General features: G+C 37.2%; 1 protein-coding gene across 11 annotated transcripts in view; it reads right to left on the reverse strand.

The window, feature by feature from the left end:
* NETO1 (neuropilin and tolloid like 1) overlaps nt 1-22247 on the reverse strand; it is an 86189-nt gene that overhangs the window by 53491 nt on the left and 10451 nt on the right. For all 11 annotated transcript variants that reach the window (XM_073331753.1, XM_073331742.1, XM_073331743.1 and 8 more), the window contains exon 4: nt 14857-15105. In XM_073331753.1, the coding sequence (XP_073187854.1) occupies nt 14857-15105 (249 nt within the window). The remainder of the gene's footprint in view (nt 1-14856; nt 15106-22247) is intronic.

Genomic DNA, 22247 nt, shown 5'->3' on the forward strand with positions numbered 1-22247 from the left:
GCCTGTCTAATCCACTACTTTAAATTTAGTAAAGTAGTGGATTAGACAGGCAAATTATCTGCTCTTTGGTAGTGTTTACAAGGAAACTGAGGAAGGAAGCCCATTTTCATTTTCAGCATCAGGTCAAACATTCTAGTCCATCAGTGCGCTCAGGAGTTTAAGTGTAGGTCAGCAGCTTATTCAGTGGGAAGGCAATAAATTAAATTTCACTCAACCAGATCAGGATTTTGGTGGCCAAACAACAGGATTTTTTTCTAACTTGATCTAAAGGACCACAGTAATACTTTCACATTTAAATAAAACATTTAATTTAAAAGCACTTCACAAACTGTTGATCCATACATAAAACATCATTGTGATACAGCCAACAAGCACACCGCAGGCTATGTTTATGCTAAATATTGTTATGGTGTTAGAACCTATGATTCCAGAGAATCATAGCCAAACCTGGTTTTTAAACTACTAGGTCACCCTCACCCCAGTACACATTTCATATACATTATAATTACAATGTCTTATTTCAAAACTACTTTATACTAAAGTTTATGGTCAGTGCCAGTAATAACAATTTGCCTAATCCCTATAATGAAATCTATATATGACTTCTAGAACAAAAAACTTTTCCAGACAACTGTCCTCTATTCCCTTTTTTAATGTTCATGTATCGGAGAGAAAACAACTACAGTAGAGAAAGAGGGTAGTGGCGGGGAAATACAAGTAGTAAAAGTATCATACAATCTTTTATTAACCCACATACTGCAACCAGCAGATCTGATAACATTGCCTCTGGAGCTTCAACTACTAGATAACATCTGGCAAATGATGTTTGTAAGTCCTGTTACACAACATCTTCTGGCTTTTCAATGTCATCTAGGGGACTGATATGTGACTGGAAAAACACATTTTACACTGCCTGCTTTTGTCATGTTAGTAAGGATTTTTAATAATAAATGTGCAAGGGTGATTTTTTTTTTAATATTAGTTCTTTAAGATTCCTTGGCAGTACAATTTTTATAATCTTGTCCAGGAATTAAAAACTGTTAATGCAAGGCCACAGTAGGTATTAGATCTAGTCTTTCACTATCAATGTATTCACATAATCTTGCTAAATCTTTAACATGTAATGACTTCTGAAGCAGTCTTTTTAAAATGCTGGTCAGGAACATTTTGTAAATTGCTTATATCTTTGAAATTTTTATAGGAATTTCATCCCCTTAGGATGTCTTTCTGAGTTGTTTGGTAGCAAGAGCTCTTATTAACCTAAACATTGCAATATTTCTTCTAGCCTAGTACATATTTTAGCTTGTACACTACAGCTCACCAAAGCTTAATTCTCAACAAATGAATGCCAGCACAAATATGCAAGACACTCCTTCCCTTTGAATAGCAGACCATGATTATGAAAACAGTGCAAGTTCACATAATTAAGTCCAGTCATCAGAGCCTGACACTCTCAATCTAAAGAGGTAGCAAAAATATTTGTTGTATTGATTATGCTTTGCATTTTTAACATTAAATGGCTCTCTAAGGGAAGGACTAATGCTGTTGACAGTTATATTACAGGTTTTATTTGCATACCACTGGCATATTCTGAATGAAAGGTTCTGTATTAATAGCTATAGCAAGGTATTATACAAATACAATTGTCAATTCACTTTTCAGTCATATTGGAAGGACCACTCATACATACAACAATTGATGAGCTGTAAGCACATAAAATGGGTTTGTAGCGAAACAAACAGTTTTTTTCATTCATCTATCCCTTCTGGGCTCTGTGTTCTTTTTCTTTTTAAAGAATAGCATTTCCTGAGCCAAATGCAAAGCTGGCATAAATGGGCACCATTCCATTATTGCCAAGGGGGTTGCACCTACCTTGCAAGCAGTAAACATATCGTTGAGAGCTTTATACTTTGTCACAATGATCCGTGAAACTTTATAAAACTCACAATTGTATTAACATATTAACTGCTTTTTGAATTATTTTACCAAACTTTTATATTTCAACAGTAAAAGATGCAGGACAAAATTCAACTTGACTGAAAGTAGGTCCAACTCAATTGCTGACAATGGATTTTCACTTACTTACATCAGAGAAGAATTTGGCCAACCTGCTTGTCTGGAAATCTGCACAAGGCACTTTGCACCCATGACTTTAATTAGAAGAACTACAGAAAAGCTGGAGGAAGGCATTAAGAGGGCATGAGGAAATCTGCATGCCGGATGCAATAACCACTAGTCCCAGTTCTGATGCTTGCTTTAAATACCTGGGTGTATTTTTGGCCTTTAAAAATTATATTTCTACTTTTATTTTTTGTTTAAAATTTAGAATGTGTAATTACTAGTATATAATAAAGATTTTTTTGTAACCAAAAGGTTCAAATGAAAAAATAAAACTTACACAAACATAGAAGCATAAAAGATATAGATGAAAAATAATTAGAGAAAGGACCATGTCTTCCTAGATGTCTGTATAATGCTGAGCACAGGAACTGTGCTTAGTATGTAGTAAATTATGAATAAATAAATGATAGATAATAGGTCATCTAGCCCAGCCCCTTCTAAATGAAGGATTGTTCCTTGCAGTTCAATATACTCAGGTGCTTTATCCATTCCTGTTTTAAATATCTCAATTGGCAATGCAATGTTATTCCAAGAAATACCATAGCTAGGGAAAGAATATAAAAGTCTACAGCAAAGCTTATTTTATATTCAGTTCACAAAATCCCAGTAGCAGGGAAAATAAATAAATACAAACTGTTGCTGTAATGAGTATCACTTAATTTTACAAATAATAAAAGCTGATGTACTAACTGTGTTTAGGATAAAACATTTAGGATAAAACTGTGTTTAGGACAAAAACTAAGACAACAAATAGCTATAAAAACAGTTGCTGTAAATGCCACCTATTTTCACGTGGAGAGCACAGACAATTCTGAGATCTCTTTCAAAGGCTAGGATTTCTAGAAGAAGGATAGCATGTGAAGACAGACAAAGCAGTAACTCTGGTGATTCATGCACCAAGAAAATTCAATTTGCTCTCTCACACACAGAATAAACTGAACATGAGAATATGGAAAAGCTGGGGATTAAATGATTAAGTAGAACAAGACTGCATTAATGTATGGTTGTGAATGAAAAGGCAAATATAGTATGGATATGTATCAATCCATGTGATTTGAATAAAGCCATAAAACAAATTATTTGATGGAAACTGTTCAAGAAATGGTAGCCAAGTTTTCAGATACAAAAAATATTTTCAGAATTTGGGCCTTAATTTAGTCATTTGTGCTATTCAGCAAAGCACTGAAACCAATGTGCTAAATCTCAGTGACTTCAGTGGGAGTTAGGCACATGCCTAATTTTAAGCACATGCTCAAGTGCTTGCTAAATCACAGTCAGATTTAGTTACTTGGTATTATCCCCAGGCATATAAAAAAGTCTTTCTAGACTGTGTCATTGATTTTCTGATTTGCTACACGGGTCTCAAAGGGCATAGTGAAGAATTTCGGCAAATTTTGCTAAGAGCAAAATAATGACACCAAACAAACTAATAGTTAAAAGAAATCATTGTACTGAATGTAATTTGAGCAAAGATGTTTTAATTAGAGCTGGCTATGAAACTGTTTTCCTCTCCTGAGAAAATGTTCAAGATTTTATTTTTTTTCCTGTTCCACATTGGGATGAAAAACTGAGACCTTTTGAAATTTTAGTGAAAAACCAGAGAGAGAAAGTCATCCATCCCAGAATAGGCAATATCCCAGTGGTTAGTGTGCTCAGCTGGGATGTGATACACTTAAGATCAAGTTCCTACTCTGCTTGATTTGGAGTCTAGACCTGAAATTGGGCCTCCCACATCCCAACTGAGTGCGAGGCTCTTGACTTTTCTGGGGGTCGGTGCCTCTCTCAGACAGGAAATTACATATTAGGCCTGGAAAACCTCCCAACAGAAGTTTTATTGAAAAGGACCTTTTCCTGCAAAAAAGTTTTGTTTTTGATTAATTAGAATTTTCTGATCAAAAGCAGTAATGTCAACAAATTTCAGACTATGTCTAGTCTTAATTTTATAACCCAGATTAACAAAAAGCAATTTTTGAAATACCAACACTTCTTCATGTTAAAAAGACCTTCAGATATTTTCAGGAACAAAAAAAATGATCTGCCAAAATTAAATTCAAAGCCACCTATAGCCAATAAATACTTAAGCGAAACAGTGGGAAATGACATTGCCTGGCATTAGGAAGACATACTATAAAAGGATGTCAGACTCTAGGACACTGCACTGAGGCGATGTCTGTTGTGTCATCCTGATATTTGGTACTTGACCCTTGCATGAAAATGCAGTGAATTACTGCGGTCATATTAACAGGTAGATCTTGCTAGCTACACCAGGATTTGAGAGAGCTGTGTCTGGACAAAGGGAACTAGGGTCAGGGGCTGGTGGGGAGAGAAAGGGGAAACACATTCTTAAAACTTAATTGAACTTAGTTTTGGACCACAAACACTGAAATATACTCATCACAAAGGTATGTTTGTTTAATGGCACCATAGCAGGGCAAACTTAAGGCTGTCTGGATGCCTTAACTATACATTTCCATACTCAAAATACACGGCACTGCTGAGACTTCATCTGGATTACTGTGGGCAATTCTGGTCTCCCACATTTAAAAAAGATAAATTCAAACTGGAACAGGTGCAGAGAGGGCTAATAGGATGATCAGAGGAATCGAGAGGCTACCTTACAAGAGGTGATTTAAGGAACTTGGCTTGTTTAGCCTCACCAAAGGCTGAGGGGAGATATGATTGCTCTCTATAAATACAAAAGATGAATCAACACCAGGGAGGGAGAGGAATTGTTTAAGGGCCAATATTGGCACTAGAACAAACTGATATAAACTGGCCCTCAATAAGTTTAGATTTGAAAATTAGACAAAGGTTCCTAACCACCAGAGGAGTGGAGTTCTGGAACAGCCTTCCAAAGGGAGTAATGAGGTCAACAATATCTAACTTGCAAAAAGAAAAGGAGTACTTGTGGCACCTTAGAGACTAACCTAACTAACTTAGAGCTCACGAAAGCTTATGCTCTAATAAATTGGTTAGTCTCTAAGGTGCCACAAGTACTCCTTTTCTTTTTGCGAATACAGACTAACACGGCTGTTACTCTGAAATATCTAACTTGTTTCAAGACAGACCTTGATAAGTTTATGGAGGGGATGGTAGGATGATTTCCTACAATGGCATATGATCCATCTGCAACTACTATTAGCAAGTATCTCCAACTGCCAGAGATGGGACACTAGATGGTGAAGATTCTAAGTTACTACAGATAATTTTTTCCCAGTCATCTGGCTGGTGAGTCTCACCCACAAACTCAGGGTCTAACTGACTGCCATATTTGGGATTGGGAAGAAATTTTACTCCAGGTCAGATTGGCAGAAACCTTGGAGATTTTCACCTTCCTCTACAGCATGGGGTACTGGTTGCTTGCTGGTTTGAATTGGAGTAAATGACGGATTCTCTGTAACTTGAAGTCTTTAAATCAAGATTTGAGGACTTCAGTAACTCAGCCAGAGGTTATGGGTCTATTACAGGAGTGAGTGGGTGAGGTTCTGTGGCCTGTGATGTGCAGGAGGTCAGACTAGATGATCATGATGGTCCCTTCTGGCCTTAAAGTCTAGGAGCCTATGTTTCACTCTCTTTTAGATTTAACTTAAAAGCTTTGAATTTTCTTGGTTAGTAATGCTTGTGTTTGGGACAATAACATCCCTGTATATTTTTTTACCCTCAAGTTACTAAGATGTACTCTCAACCTTAACTCCCTGCTCGTAATATATATTAAGTTTGAGTATGTCTCAGTAATTTCTAGTTGGATATATTTATAGAGAGAGAAGGCTTGGCGAGAGGAAGGATAAATTGTACTTCGACCCTCATAGAGGAATTATGTGGTTAAATATATTAAAGATTGTGAGGTTCTTATATACTGTGGCAGTGGGTAGATATGAGAAAGAGAGAAACATGATATATATCGAAATCTCTTACCAGCCATTTAAAGGTTTGTTTAAAAATGGTTTGGGGCAAATCCTGGTGCTACCAAAGTCCATGTAAAAGTTTTTGTGAATATGATTTGGTCTTTGTCTTTAGTACCATGGGAACTTAAATGTAATACTGAAGTTGAAAGAATTACATTTAGTGGATATTTCAACAGGTCGGTAGGCAGAGCCACACTAATATCATTAGTGAGACTGATGAATAAGATATTCATGTGATGCGGCACATACCTATTACTGCTTCCAAATTTAGTTTTGTTTCATATTGAAACAGAGAGCCCATTTTGAATATAGGTTTTTGCAAGGATCCCCAAAAGAGCTAAATCACATTGACAGTAACTGAGCCAACACAGGCAATTTAATGAATAAATTAGTGAGGACAATATTTTGATAAAAGGAGAAAGCTGAACAAAAATGCTCACTAGCAGTTATCTAAATATTGAAAATGTAAGCAAAGGGCAAGAGATGCCCTGGGATGAGTGCTCACATAACTATATGTAACCGTTTTCTTAAATCATGCACACTGTAGGGTCACGAAATCCCAGAGAAAGTGTATCAAAGTTTAGAAGACAAATCTGAATTTGACAAACACTATTAATTGATTATTACAATAAATTAATGGGCATTTCAACACTATCAAACAACTAGGGTGGCAATTGCCTTTATAAAAGTCACTATGAACAGGATGTAGAAAGTCAGAAATTTTGACTGCTGGTAAAAGACTCCAATTGTCAGGGGTGGAGTTTTAGAAATTTTCTAAGTCTCACCACAGTTTGCACACATCACGTCCTTCTCAAAATAACGACAGAGTAATCGGAACCAGAATAGCTATTCAAAGTGAAACATTTGTCAAAGAAAGCTAATCATGTCAATAAGGAGCCATAGCTATCCCTGTTGGATCTTAAAAATTATCATAGTTTCAAGGTAACTACACCTGTATTTCCCTCTTCATGTTCCACCAAGGGCACCCACTTTAGGCTCCTTGGACAGAGACACACACGTCTCACTCCCTCCTGACTGGGGACTTTAAGGTTGCACAGCTCCCCGCCTTACACTCTGATACCTCAGCAAGCCAGATTGCCAAAAAAAAAAAAAAAAGGCCAGCACCTGTGCTTTGCTTTCTCTTTGAGGGCTAAGACCAGTTATAAGTTACCACACAGCTCTTTCTAATGAAGAACAGTAATTCCTAAGACAAAGAATTACAGAGAAAACAATAAAATCCCTACATGCATTCTAAAAAGCTCACTAGAGGTCACCTTAACTCCAACCTGGTAGGTTTTAGTCCTCCATAACCGTGTTTTCAGTGCTTACAAGTTCATCCCTCTTAAATCCAGAACCAGAACTTAGAGTGGGCAGATCAGTCATTTCTTTATACTGCTTGGGACTTTGATCTTAGCCTTCTGTAACAGGTAATCAACAGACAATGACTCTCTCTTCTGGGCATGGTTTCAAAAGGCTGGGTACTTGCATAACCGCAGTTGGGGAAGTTGCATGAACCTCTCCCTTGGGATTCCCCAGAAAAATCCACTTAACACTTATTGTTCCAAAAGTTCATACTTGTCCGGCACATTTTCTGTGTAGTCTTTTGAACTCCCAGGTCCCACATCTATCATATCTCCCACCTTGAAGGGTTACATACAATCCTGACACAATAACACCTAAACTTAATTCAAAAAGATCTTTGTAGCATATTGCAGGAGATTATGAGTCTGTCACATACATCAACAGAAGAACAGATGATAATGGAAACATGAACAAAGTCTTTATGTCCCACAAGACCTCAGCTATTCAGACCTAAGCAAATACCGGATTTACAAATATAACTGGAAGAAAGGCAAGGAGATTAAAAAAAAAATTCTTTGGCAGGCATATAAAACCACTGTCTTCTAAATGGACAGCCTGACAACCAGTCCATAAGAAAATTGAGGGCAACAGTTTAAAACGAGCAAGAGATATCACCCTCCTCTGCTCCTGCAGAAGGGCCACAATCATATGCGTAGAAAATAGACTGTCAGAAGTACAAGGGCAATTGTCAAGCCTTACTTGGAGCCTTTGCAGCATCTGAGATATCTGTTGATACAGGACATCATAGTGAAAATTGAACTTCTTAAAGAAGAGATAAGTGGGGGAGGGAAAAAGAACTGCCTGAGTTCCAGGAGAATCATTGCAGACATCCACATCACCAAGTGCAGAATTACCATAGACCACAGCAGTGCCAGGATGAAACAACAACATAATCATCCTGGAATAGTGCTGGTAAGGGCTATTAGAAAAAAGAAAAACTTGCCAGACATGGGAGTGATGTGAACTGTAACCGACTAAGCGACTTTGAAAAGTATTCAGAGTCTATTATACCAAATATACGGTTAAAAGTATTGTCTTAAAAGAAATATAGTAACTTTTAAAAAAGGGGAAGGGGAGATGTCAGGAATGAAAATAGCTAGTTACTACAGTGAGAGTGACTATACTAATACACATTTTAAGCCTCGGAAAATACTCATTAAGAACTAGGTGTTTTCAGAAGCCTGAAAAAACAGACTGCCCAGGCTTCCCATACAGTTAATGCTAAACCATTCTTAATCACTTAGAAAACATTAGTGGCAAAATGAGAGTCAATGAGAAGGCACAGCACAGGAGAGACATGGTTTTAAAACAGAAATGGCCAACCCACAACATTAAGCTCTGTCTCCAGATTTACAAATTTACCACAAGCTCCTGAGCGGTTCAAATCTGGGGTTTAGCTTCAGGCCCACCTCTAGTTTGAAACTGTACTTAGCTAGTATGCACTTTACTGACATTCATGCAGCAGGATGAAAGTGCTGACTCTTCCCCTCCCTGTATCTCCTTCCCCCCGCCAAAAAAAAAAAAAAAAAAATAGGGAAGCAGTTATTATGTGGTGGATATTTTGAAACAGTGACAGAACACTGCTGTGCCCACACAGCTCATTCTATAAATTGGATGTTTTTAAACATGACACCAGATGTTTTTTCAGATGTATTTCTGAGTTCATGCAAGAGTTATTCTCTTTTGAAGTGTCAGACTGCTGATCTGAGGAACGGGGATACTATTCCTTTCTAAGTAACACCTAGCAACATGGTAGTATGGTTTCATATATTCGGCCAAACTCTACTCTATTTCCTAACTCTGGGAAAAGTTGGGTATCATACGAATCTTAACAGAAAAATGGCCCATCTAATCCACTGTCCTGTCTTCCAACAGGGCAGATGCCAGATGTTTCAGAGGCAATGATCAGAACAAGGTGATTACTGAGTGATCCATCCCTTCCTGTCCAGTCCCAGTATTCAGGACTCAAAGGCTTAGAGGCATCCAGAGCATAAGGTTACACCCCTGACTGTCTTGGCTAATAGCCATTGATAGCCCTATCCCCCGTGAACTAATAGAATTCATTTTTGAACCCAGTTATACTTGTTGCCTTTCTCTGTACCTTTTCCAATTCTAATATAGCCTTTTTCAGATAGAGCGACCAGAACTGCACACAGTGTTCAAGGTGTGGGTGTACCATGCATTTATTTAGAGGCATTATGGTATTTTCTGTCTTATTTTCTGTCTATCCTTTTCCTATTTGTTCCTTACTTTGTTAGCTTTTTTGACTGCCACTGCACACTGAGTGGATATTTTAAGAAAACTATCAATGATGATGCAAGAATCCTGCCCCTGCTTCACCCAAGGGTGAAATTCTACTGAAGATTGAGTTTTGGCATTGACTTAAATGAGACCAGGATTTCACCCAAGGTACAGAGTGAGGTCTGGTGTCTAAGACTACTTCGCTGTAACTTGACATTTGCTGTAGCTTCTCTTAGCACTGGAGTCACCGCCACAACGTATTTAGCCTTGGCCAAGAGAACAGTGTGAGAACTATAATTCCATACTGGGGGTGGGGAGGGGGGGCATTGGGGCAAGAAACTGAGATGTTGGAAGGTTAGGTTGGTGAAATTAACTATATTATAGTGTCAGGAAGGCTGCAGATCTCACAGAGGCTTTGTCTATACTAGGAAATTGCATTGTGTTATAACAGGTGCTAGCTAACTAATTGTTCATTGTAGACAACAATAGTCAGTTAACGTCATGCTATTAATGTGTCTTAATGTAATAAGTTTTCTAAACAAGACGAGCCCAAAGAGGTGCATGTGTGCACACCTGGAATGCAGCCACAGCAGCTCCAAGGTCAGGATGGAGAATGGGCCTGTGTGGTGCAGCTGAACACAGAGGGCGGATGAGAGAGAATTTCAGAAAAGGTTTCAGAGTAACAGCCTTAGAGTAACAGGTTTAGAGACTGGGAGTGGCTTAGTCATTACGCAAGGTAACCTATTTCCCCTTGTTTTTTCCTACCCCCCGCCCCCCCTCAGACGTTCTTGTTAAACCCTGGATTTGTGCTGGAAATGGCCCACCTTGATTATCATACACATTGTAAGGAGAGTGATCACTTTAGATAAGCTATTACCAGCAGGAGAGCGGGGTGGGGGGAGGTATTTTTTCATTCTTTGTGTGTATAAAAAGATCTTCTACACTTTCCACAGTATGCATCCGATGAAGTGGGCTGTAGCTCACGAAAGCTTATGCTCAAATAAATTGGTTAGTCTCTAAGGTGCCACAAGTACTCCTTTTCTTTTTGCGAATTTCAGAAAAGTATACTACAGGGAAGGAGGAAAAGGCTCTGATAGTACAAGGGGAGCCATAGATGGGAGGAGTCAGTGATTCTCTGACCATGTTAAAATACCACCCTTTAAGAAATCAGCGGGTAGTCTGTACAGGGTGATCCTCCCTGGCATACGCACAAGTTGAGACACCAAAAACATATGCACAAGTTGAGACACCTTTCCAGCCAACATGGTTTAAGATCAAAATGTGCTAGACAACAGCAGCTTCAAAATGCTCAGGGCTCTAAAAATGGAGTACATTTATTATTCTGTTTTCATGAAAATTTTGCAAACAAAAAAACATTTTAAAGAGTAAAAACACTGGTTTGTGGATTAGGAAGAACTCCACAGATTCACAGAGCTCCATGTAGGCCTCAACTAAAGCAGCTAGAGAATTAAAAAATAAAATTGAAAGGGTGGTCAATGGGTACATTTATTTAAAAAAAATATACCTTACACATCTCAGAATGCTTCAACGTTTGTATAATCATCTTGCATTCTCAAGTATTTAGTCATAAAACATTTAACAAAAAATCGGTGTAACTATTTTTTTCAGCCCAAATAGCTGAAATTTCAAAAGTAAAAAACAAAGAAATAAACTAGGCATGTGTACATATGACTTCATGAATCCACATTTTGCTTTACTACTATTTTTTAGAAAAGATTTATTTGCAAAGTTCAGTCATTTGAAATAGTTCTCCCAGTTATTAGTGAGAAAGAGATAGGTACGTTTGTGTGTACCCAATCATATTTGTAGTGTGTTTGTTTCTGAGTTTATTCATTCTGAAAGTTTTACATTATACTTGTAATTTCAGAGTATAAATTAGAAGAAAATAGCTACAGTTCCATTTAAATAGTATGACAATGGTCTCATTTGTCATGAGATGCCAGAATACCCTGTCCCCACACAAAAACCACCCCACAACTGTTAATGAATAAAATCCACAAGAGACTTCTGAAGTTTGCACTGGAACCTTTACATTAAATAGATACAGCAGAGTCTGTGTGCAAAATTTTAGGTTTCCAAATACCTCCTGGGCAGCTCTCTCTCTTGAATCAAAGCAGTTGAAGACAGGAAAGGTCCAATACTTGCAAATTATTAAACTATCCCTCTGCCAGGATTGCTCTATACCATTTCCTTTCTAGTACTTCATCCAACCTAGATTTAAAATATCTCAACTAATGGGGCTTCTTAATTTCCCTAGGCTAATAGATTTTACCATTAGGAAGTTTGTTTGTCCTGATATTCAGCCTTATTTCTCTTTCCTTAGCTTCATCCCTTTTGGCCTAGTTATACACCCTTTAGACAACCTAAAGGATTCCTCTCCCTCCTCATACATACAACTTTCAAGTAATTATAAACAGTTGTGTTTTCTGTTGAGTCATTATTTAGCCAAGTTATACACATTCTTTCTTTCAATCTTTCTTTATAAATCAGTATCTCCATTATAATTACCTTTGTTTTAGTTCTCTAAATGCCCCTCAAATTTGTCTGCATTGTTTTGGTACTGAGATGCCCAGCACTGAATGCAGTATTCTAGAGGCAATCCAGACGCAAAGAGGCATTTTAGTCTCCCATTATCACGTGAAGCCTCTGCATTGAAAGCTCTGATTGTATCTATTGTATTTGCCACCAAACCATAATGCAAGTTCCAATCTAATTTTCTGTCCATTATAACCCCTACATCTCTTTATGTATCAATGTTTTCCAAGTGTCTCTCTGTTTAAATCTCTTTGTTTTCTGCTGATTTGTTCGCAAGCCTTGTTGTCAGTTTTCCCTTGATCCTTACTTTGTAAAAAAAAAAAAAAAAGTGAGTATCAGAGACAGTTATGGCCCAGGATGAGTATAATTTCAGTGACATTAAAGGGTCAGGTGTTCAATTTACAGAGGCACATGAGCCAGCCACTCCTCCCTTTGCTCCTCTTTAACACTCCCCTTGGGATTGTCAGTTTTATGGCCGGGCTGCCAATTGCCTCTCCCCACACCCCACCCACACATTTAGGCTACAGATCTTGAGAAATCCAGCCCTGATCCCGCACGCACACAAACATCAGAAGTGGGGAAGAGGAGAAATATCACCTTTCATGGAAGCCAGACCTTTGCAGAGTATTATCCCACCCTCATCACCTCTCCAAGTTGGTAATAGAGGACCTATGATCCTCATTCGTATGTCTCCTGTGTTCCTGATGAGCTTCTCTCTGCTTCCCCTCCTCAATTCCAGTCCTCCAGCTAACAACATGAGGAAGACCTGATTTTATATAATCATCCACAGATGTAGCTTTGCCTTTATCTAGGGAGACAGGAGTGGGAACCCCTACATCCCACTCTTTTTAAAGTTATAACTGGCTATGGATCTAACTATCACTGACCTTCACAATACACAAATCAAAGGTAAGGAAGACAACACTACTCTGAATTGTGTCTGGGTGAATTATACTTTTATTTATGGCCTGTATTCCTAGACTCACTTATTTTTTTCCAAGTCCTCATATAGGATGCTTTCAAAAAAGAGCTATTCCACCTGAAGTCTGGAGTAATTTATGCTGCTACAGCAATTTACTGGCATTGATCTTGAGTCAGAAAAAAACTCACATCAGCGGAAGAGGAATGAGGAATAGAACATGGTAGCAGAAATTGTTTTTTTCAGTTGGGAAGTTTTTAGATGGAATAAAGTTGTGGATTGTGCTAACACCGTCCATTTCGACCAAAGCACCATAGCTCCTTTGAAATATGAGGGATATGGAGATCTAGAATTAAGTACTTTTTCTGAGGCAGGGAGGTGAGGGAATATGGTGAAGCCCACGGAGCCTCTGTTACTGACAGATCACAGCTAATCCAATTTTTAAGAGGTAAGCACATGTGGCTCTTCAATAAAATTTCACCCAAGGAATATTGTTCTGTCCATTCACAATTGTTTATAGAAAAACAAAGTGTGTATATATATGCCCACCAGCTTACTGAAGAATTTCCCACAGACATCAATAAGAAGTTCTGCTATTGTATATGTGAAATGCATGTCCGACCTATAGGTACACTTTCCCCTTCAAGAGACAATATCCTTCAGCTTAATATCTAGTTGAAACCCAATTGTTAATTTTATGTTGTCTCTTGTACTTGTTTCAGATAAATAAAGCTGTGTAGAGCCCTTTGAGGTTAATTCCTGCTTGCTTTAGTTACACACAGGTAGTCCTATTAACTTCTGTGGTACCACTGGAATAAGGAAGCAAGCAGGATTTGTGTCTGACTGATTTTTGCTCATGTTCTAAAAGAACATTACTGTACCCAATACAAGTTAACTGAAACATTGGTTACGTAATTGACAAAATTACATAAATAATTACAAGTACAACCCCTCTGAGCAAGCTGTATTAAAACATGAGTCATTGCTCCGTATGTCAGAGACCCTATAGAATGCCATGAAATCCTCAAGACTGCAGCGTAGTGTTACTGAAGCCAAAAATAAAATAAATAATTTGTTTATTGTAATGATCTGAGGAAACATTTAGCTGGAAGTATGACTAGAAATTTTGATTTTACTCTAATAAATTAAACAGACAAATTGATAAAGAAAGTGTAATTGTACAACTGCAAATGAGATTTGGAAACATCTTTCACTGGAACACTCAGCTGAACACATTATTCTTTGGATCTCAAGCTTCCTTTTGGAATACATGCAGCAGTTTGCCAGTTATCTCCCCTAATTAGCACAGGTATAGGATAATCCCTCTCTAATAGAGCAAAGCGAAAAAGCAGTGATGTAATTTTCTTAGAATTCCTTTTTTTAATTATTATTAAAATACTTTTTATTGCTGATCACTTTGAAGGAAAAACTACACAGCGTAACAATCAAATATAAACCATATACTTCCTGATAAAGGATTTTAAATGATTTCCTAGAATAGAACTCTGTTGAAAACAATGTGTTTTTACAATTACACAAGTCCCTCTGCTCGATATGTGAAAAAAGCTGGATGTGTTGTGCAAAATGGATAAACAAACTGGGCATCAGGAGCTTAAATTAAAAAATATATTTTCTTTGAAATTAAAATATATTCCCATTAAAAATATTGAAGTGCTGCACAATTCTACATTACTACCAAAGCAAGCTGTAAAAATCAAACCTTTTGCCAAAAGTGTAACACTTTGTACTCACCAGGTGTGAAATTATATCGAGCAGAAAAACCCATAGATTCCAGCTCACCATCAGCAAAAAATTTAATCCACAGGAATCTGCCACTAGATTTTATCATAGGTGGATTTTGCTGTCCACAGAAACGTCCAATGATTGGGGAAAAGCCAAAAGGTCCATCTCGCACTTCAATGTGATCAAATTTACACTCCCAAGAAGGCTCTACAGAATATTTTTCATCGAAGTGTAGCTCAATACATTGTCTAGGGGCAGCTAGAGGGGGAAAGAAAACAAAATGTGTGCAGTTAAAAACTTGCTAATTTTTTTACTTTCAGAATTTTGATAAATGTATACATTCTAGTTTCTCGATACACTATTACCTTTTTTTCTTAATCAATGGTTCTGGTCAGTATCTGAAAATTATGACATCTTCAGTAGCCTAACTAAATTTCACTACATTAACGTACATACCTATTCTTACCCTATGAAAAAGCATTTCCAACACTATTTCTTAAGTAAGCTAAGAAAACCATCTATGTCAAAAAGCAAAATATGATTTGGCAATAGTTGGTTCACAGAGAAGTTCTGAAGGAATCCAATTAATGGGTGAAAATCTCTCCTCAGACATCTTAAGGAAGATGTACTTTTCTTCAGTGCTTATGAAGATGAGGAATTCCTTCTTCAGAACTAGAGTATGACACTAAGGACAAATTCTGTCTCCAGATGCACTGAAGTCAATGAGAGACCTGTGTATAAATCCTACAACAAAATTTGGCCTTAAATGATTTTACCATCTTACTGGAAACATAATATTAAATACGGGAAACATCATTTATGAAACCACCCAAAGAACAAGTAAAACTAATTTCCTTAATTAAAGAACAAACAATATGCTACTGGAAACCTTGAAGATACTTTAAAATGATCACTTAATCAAAGATTTGACTATTAAAGAGATACTAAATTCAGAGATTTTTATGGCCGGTGGGGATCCTGTATAACAAAGACAAGAGAATTTCACCCAGTAATTTGCACATAAAGTCCAATAGATTGTGGTTGAACTACATCATTTTCTTAATCGTCAGTGCCACTGAAGACAAGGATCTGGCTCTGGGTGGGCCCTCCACTTTTGCTTCTGGGAGCATGACATTAATTTCATGTATTGTTTGTTTTTAATTAAACTGCCTGTGTTAGAAAACCCTATCTCTCCATCACACCAATACATCCTATGAGAAATCTTGCCAGTGATGATTCATAGTCAAACAAATGCTTGACCAAACGTTGCTTGATTTCCACGGATTATTAAATGTATTGTGAGAAACACTGCAAAGAGGATTCTGATTTACACTAAGACCTTTTTATACCACTTTGTCATTGATAAGTAAATTACACTGCAAGAGTGGCGTAAAAGGTAAGTGAGAATCAGACCTGAAGTCCTGACTCCGTTAAAACTCCCATTGGCATCTGCTGAATAAGGAGTGCAAAATTTAGTTCATTCTGTACAACAGCATTCTGAACCTTATATCAATATTGGTTTTAGGATTTCAATATTGCTACTGTTTATTTTCCTTTCCTTATATTTATTTTTAAACTGAGTTGAGAGTGTTTTGCCTATGTGAGTATGTAGCTCTGAGTAGAGGTTGTGCAGGGCCCCATTGCCTCCTGGGGTGTTCAGGGCGGGATTGTGCTTGTCCTGAGTTCTCCTGTGTACAGAACATGCACCGGCTGCTCTAAGGCTGTAATGTCTACTACTCCTATTATGCCTAGCCTACTAGACAGCCCAGTACAGAGAAGAACAGAGCTTTCAGCCTCACCCTCTCTGTTTGGGATGCAGCACTTTGTGCTCCCCCAACTGTAAGGACTGTGATTATCCCTAATCCTTGCAGAGGGTATCCCAAGATAGGAAGGGGTCCCAGGCCTTACCCCATTCTCCTATCCAGACGCACAAAGGCCAAGAACAATTTGACCCCTAAACTGCATTGCATTTTTGAATACTGTGTTTACACTTAAAGATCAAAGTTTCAAGCTGACTACATCTCATCTGAGCAACAAAGTGATCCAAATGTTCCTGAAAATATCTATGGATGATTGAAAAAGCCACAGCTCAAATCCTCGCTTCTGGTTAAATACTGAATACACAAGAGTATGATTTCTACCAAACCTCCTCTTTGCTTACAACAAGCAATTTTCTATGAGGCCCTTCCTGTGCCCTAGCTTACTGCACAGCAACACAGTAATGCTCTCAAGCAGGCCTACCACAACTATTAGATTATACTTTCCTTCACAGTGTACAGGAAAATGTACTCATTACTGGGAGGGTCAATCCTGAAATCCTCACTCATGTGTAAAGTCCACTGATGGCCACAGGAATTTGGCCTATAGTTACAGTTTAGGCAAAGGATGTGGGTAAACACATTGCTGGTGCCTCATCAAATCTTAAAAATCTTCTTTATTAAGCTTCTAATTATTTTTCTTCTGAGACTTTAATACCATGGAAAGACTGCTTAATGCTTGAATGTCTTGTCACCTTTTTAATTTAATTAGCTTCCACAAGTGCTGTCTTTAGATTTTACATTTGCTGGGGAAAAAAAGATATTGGTTGCTAACTAGTTCTAACAGTTGCAGCAAAACTCACACAATTAAGGTTTTAATTCTGAGCAGCCTATAAGTCTGTGTAACTAACAGCTAAAGTTAAGGAAAAAAAATTCTGTTTCATTTAGCAGATTGTTTGGAAATGAGATAATGATCTAAACATCTACCTCTCAGAAATGTGAGTTGCTGCAGGACTAATGGATTTGCTTAAATCCTTGGTATCTCCAGTTGTTCAGATCCTTTTACTTGTTTTGGATAATAAATTATAAAAACATGAAACTCCATGAAATATACTATGTAAATCCACTTATATTGTTACTCAAACGGACAGTTTTTTTTAATATAGTGAAATATGACAGCCCTACAAGATTTATATACAGAAAAAGAGTATACAAGAAACTTAATGATCATTGGGAAAACATGGATGGCCTTCAAGAGATCTACCGTTCATTTTGTATTGATTATAAAGGAAACAGGCAGGCAATATTAACACCCAAAAATATATAAATTGGAAGATTTAATAGACAACTCTTCTCAAGTTCATAAAAATGATCCCAGGCACTCCCTCCTTATATTTATAAATATGCATTTAATTGGAGAATAATTATTGAATTGATCTAAATATGCAAGTAACAAGATTCTACACATCTAGCACAAAAGTTGAAATATATTTTATAATGTTTGGCTGTGTCATTCTCAGAATATATTTAAACACAAGTAAAAGCCTTAGCTCTTGAAGGTGCTCCAGGTGCACAATTCCTGTTGAAATCAACAGGACAAATTCATTGCTGGCAAAAGCAAGTGCAGTTACTGGAGTTAACCCTGAATATGCCAGCGGTGAATTTTGTCCAGCAGAAGTTGTGCATGTGTGACGCACATGCAGGATCTGTCCCAATATTAAATTAAAAAGCACACAACTTTCTTTGCCCACTAAAAAAGGCAAGACCACACCCATATTAACAGATTTTATGGCCAAATGGGACTGGTCTGATCTTCTAGTCAGATTTCCATAACACAGGTCATAGAACCTCATGCTGGAATTCCTGCATCGAGCCCATAATTTCTAGTTGATCTAGAACATATCTTTTAGAAAACATCCAATCTTGATTTAAAGATTTCTAGCAATGGAGAAACCGCCACATCCCTAGTTGTTCCAATGGTTAATTATCCTGACTGTTAGAATAATTACATCTTATTTCTAGTCTGAATTTGTGTAGCTTCAGCTTCTGGCTGTTGGCTCTTGTTACATCTTTGAAGGCTAGATTAAAGAATCATCTGCTAACAGAATCCCCTCCCTCCCCCCATTTAGGTACTTTAGACAATGATCATAGCACCTATTGTGGACACCTATTCTTTATTAAAGCAATTTTAAAATGCTAAAAGAGTGGTATACATTTAACATGAGCTACAATATTTTGAAACTATTTTATAGCAAAATAAATTACTATTTCAGTACGACAGGACAAATTCTGAAGCTCTTACTCAGTCCCATTAAAGTCAGTGGAAATTTTGCCTCAGTAGGGACTTCAGGATTTCTGCTATTATTGTTTTTATTGCCCTATTGTGTGTTTTGATTATATTATATTGGAACTGAAAGAATACTTTTAAATATATTATTCTGTGAAACTCATTGTCACAGATTACATACAATAGGATAACAATGTATAAGGCATATAAAGGCTTTGAATACAAAGGCGTAAACCATATACAGAGATAGAAATTAGCTTGAAACTTCCCCCATGTGCACCTTATTCCTTGCTGTTCATGATAGGGATTCTAGCACTGGTGTCTGAAGTTTCTGGTAGTTGCTGCTGTTGAAGACAAGATACCAAATTTGATGGATCAGTGGTCTGATCTAGTATGGGAATTCTACGTTACTATGTCCTATTTGTTAAGTTTGAGAGAGACTTCCACAGAATAACAGGTTTCAGAGTAGTAGCCGTGTTAGTCTGTATCCACAAAAAGAAAAGGAGTACTTGTGGCACTTTAGAGACTAACAAATTTATTTGAGCATAAGCTTTCGTGAGGTTCACTGTAGCTCACGAAAACTTATGCTCAAATAAATTTGTTAGTCTCTAAGGTGCCGCAAGTACTCCTTTTCTTTTTCCACAGAATAGACAGTCACATCTTTATGATGTGGGTTAAATGGCATTATCAAATTTACCAGTCATTCATCCTTCATTTAAAATACACACATACCGCTTATTCGCAGTGTTTTTGTAACCATGCTGGTCCCAGGATATTAGAGACAAAATTAAAAGATATTACCTTGTCCACCTTGTCTCTAATATGTACTGTATGTAACTTTAACTGTTCTTATCCATATCAGTGTCTAATCTTTTTTTGAAAACCCTCAACCTCAATATCTTGTGACAATGAGTTCCACAGAGTAATATGATACTTAAAAGTATTCTTTCAATTTCTTTGACTGTCATACTTATGTCTTGTAAAAAAAGGAACACTCAATTTATTTTTTCTGTGCCTTTATTTTAGAGAGCTCTATCCTGTCCCCATTTATTTGTTTCTTCTGTAAGCAATTACAATTTTTTCAGTTTCTCTTATTTTGAAACTTTACCACACCTCTATTCATTGTGGTGCCCACCAGTTGACCTGTTCTTGTCCTGCCTCTTTCTTTATTTTTAAGACTGAGAGAGAGAGAGAGAGAGAGAGAGAGAGAGACCAGGACTGACCACAGCATTGAAGGGGAGTGCTTACAATCATATTCCATAATGTCATCATAAGGCTTCAGCAATTTTTTTTAATCTCATTCCATGTACATCCTAATATTCAAGTTTTTAAATAAAAACCAGCAGTTGCTCATTAAGCAGAGAACTTAAGTGTGCTGTATACAAGAACACCTAGGTTTGTGTTTTGTTTTGTTAGTTAGCTACCACTAATTTATAACACAGTAATGTGTAGGAGTTCAAATTATTCCTTACAATGCAATGTACAGTGTATCTGTCAACATAGAATTTCATCTGCATCTTGCAACCTATTTGCCTATCTTAGTTATATGTTTCTCAAATTCCACACATATTTCTGCAATTTTGACTGTCCTAAATCATTTTACGTAAACTGAATATTTTGTCACAGTACTGTCCACTCCCATTTTTCAGATCATTCATGAATATATTCAAACAACAATAGCCGATCCTTTGGGTACCCCATTGTTCAGAGAAAAAAAAATGGTCTTGTGGTAAGGCACCAGACTAGAGCTTTGTTCTCATCTCTTCCACAAGCTTCCTCTGTAACTCTGAGAAATATCACTGTGCCTCCATTCATCTCCTGTCCAATGGGGATAAGAAACCTCAAAAGGATGTTGTGAGGATACATTCATTAATGTGTGCAAGAAGCTCAGATTCTAGGAGCATAAGTATCACAGTAACGGAAATAAGTTAAATAACCTTTTCATGTTCAAAACTGACCTACGCTTGTGTTTTTCTATTAGCCAATTTCTAATCCCTGACAGAATTTAACCTATTACCTCATGACTGCTTAGTTTCCTTAACAGATTCTTGAGAAGGAAGAATTCTAGTTGACTGGAGAAGCCCGGTTTTCCTTTATAGAAGTCGTGCTTGTTTGTCCCCATATCATATTCATCTTGCCATTTTATAATTCTCTCTATTTCTTGTTTTAATCAATTTCCCTGGTAAAGTAAAGCTCAGTAGTCTGGAGCTCCCAATACCCTCTCTACCACATGGTTTAAGAAGAGTTCTATGAAAACTCAAAAGCTTGTCTCTTACATCAACAGGAGTTGGGCCAATAAAAGATATTACCTCTCGCACCTTGTCTCACCTATTTTTCCAATATAAAAAGATTGATACAACATTTGCTGCCCTTCAGTCTCCTGGTATGGTAACAGATTTTTATAAGATAGCATACTGTTAGCAACTCTGGGCCAAATTTTTGAAAGTATTTAGGTGCCTAAATCTGCAGACAGGTGCTTAACCCCATTGAAATCAACGGTATCCTAGGTGGTTTTGAAAATCTCACTAGACACCTATCTGGCCCTCAGTTACTTCATTCTTATCTAGATAGCCATAGAACCATTATCACTGGAGCAGCTTGATTGCCTTCCCAACTCTTACATGAATTGCATCTGGTCCTTATGACTTGTTAGTTTGTTCCTACACCCACCTTTTTTGACACTGTAAACTCTGACAGTACCTCAATCTTTATTACCTTCCCCAGACCTCATCTTTTCAAGCATCTCCTCAATGTTCATCAATCTGTGCTGCAAAGGAAAGAAATTGTGTAGCTTGTGTGTAATGTCCTTAATTGCTTTCTTTGAAGCTTCCTGCTTCTACTGTATTTACATAATTTCTTAGTTGTTTTGATACTTTTGGCTCTTCATTCTTCTAAATCCCATTTTACCTGCCATAAGGTATAGTCCTTTTTATTGGAATCACTTTACTTTTATTATTAATTCTTTTTTAATTACAGACTCTTGTTTGGGTTGAATAAGCTCCATTCACACACACACTTTTTTGTTCAGCTGCACTGGGTTGGTTTTGAATCTTGCCCTCTTGCTTCCCTTTTTATGCATACCTTCTAGGATTCAGTTATAGTATGTTTAAGAAGCTTCCATGATGCTTTTTTATTCTAGGGTTTTTTACTTGTTCTCTTTTTTTAAAAAAATCCTTTAAAAAGTTTAATGTTATGGTACCAATTTTAGATACAGTCAGTCCCCAAGTGAGTTTACATAATTACATTGTAGTCGTTATTCGCTAGTGAGTTATCCATAGATAACTGTGTGTTGCTTCAGAATTAGTCAAGACTCCACTTGTGTGCACTACAAGTACCTTTCCCACAAAGCAATCATT

The sequence above is a fragment of the Lepidochelys kempii genome, chromosome 2 (assembly GCF_965140265.1).
Source record: "Lepidochelys kempii isolate rLepKem1 chromosome 2, rLepKem1.hap2, whole genome shotgun sequence".
NCBI classification, from domain to species: Eukaryota; Metazoa; Chordata; order Testudines; family Cheloniidae; genus Lepidochelys; species Lepidochelys kempii.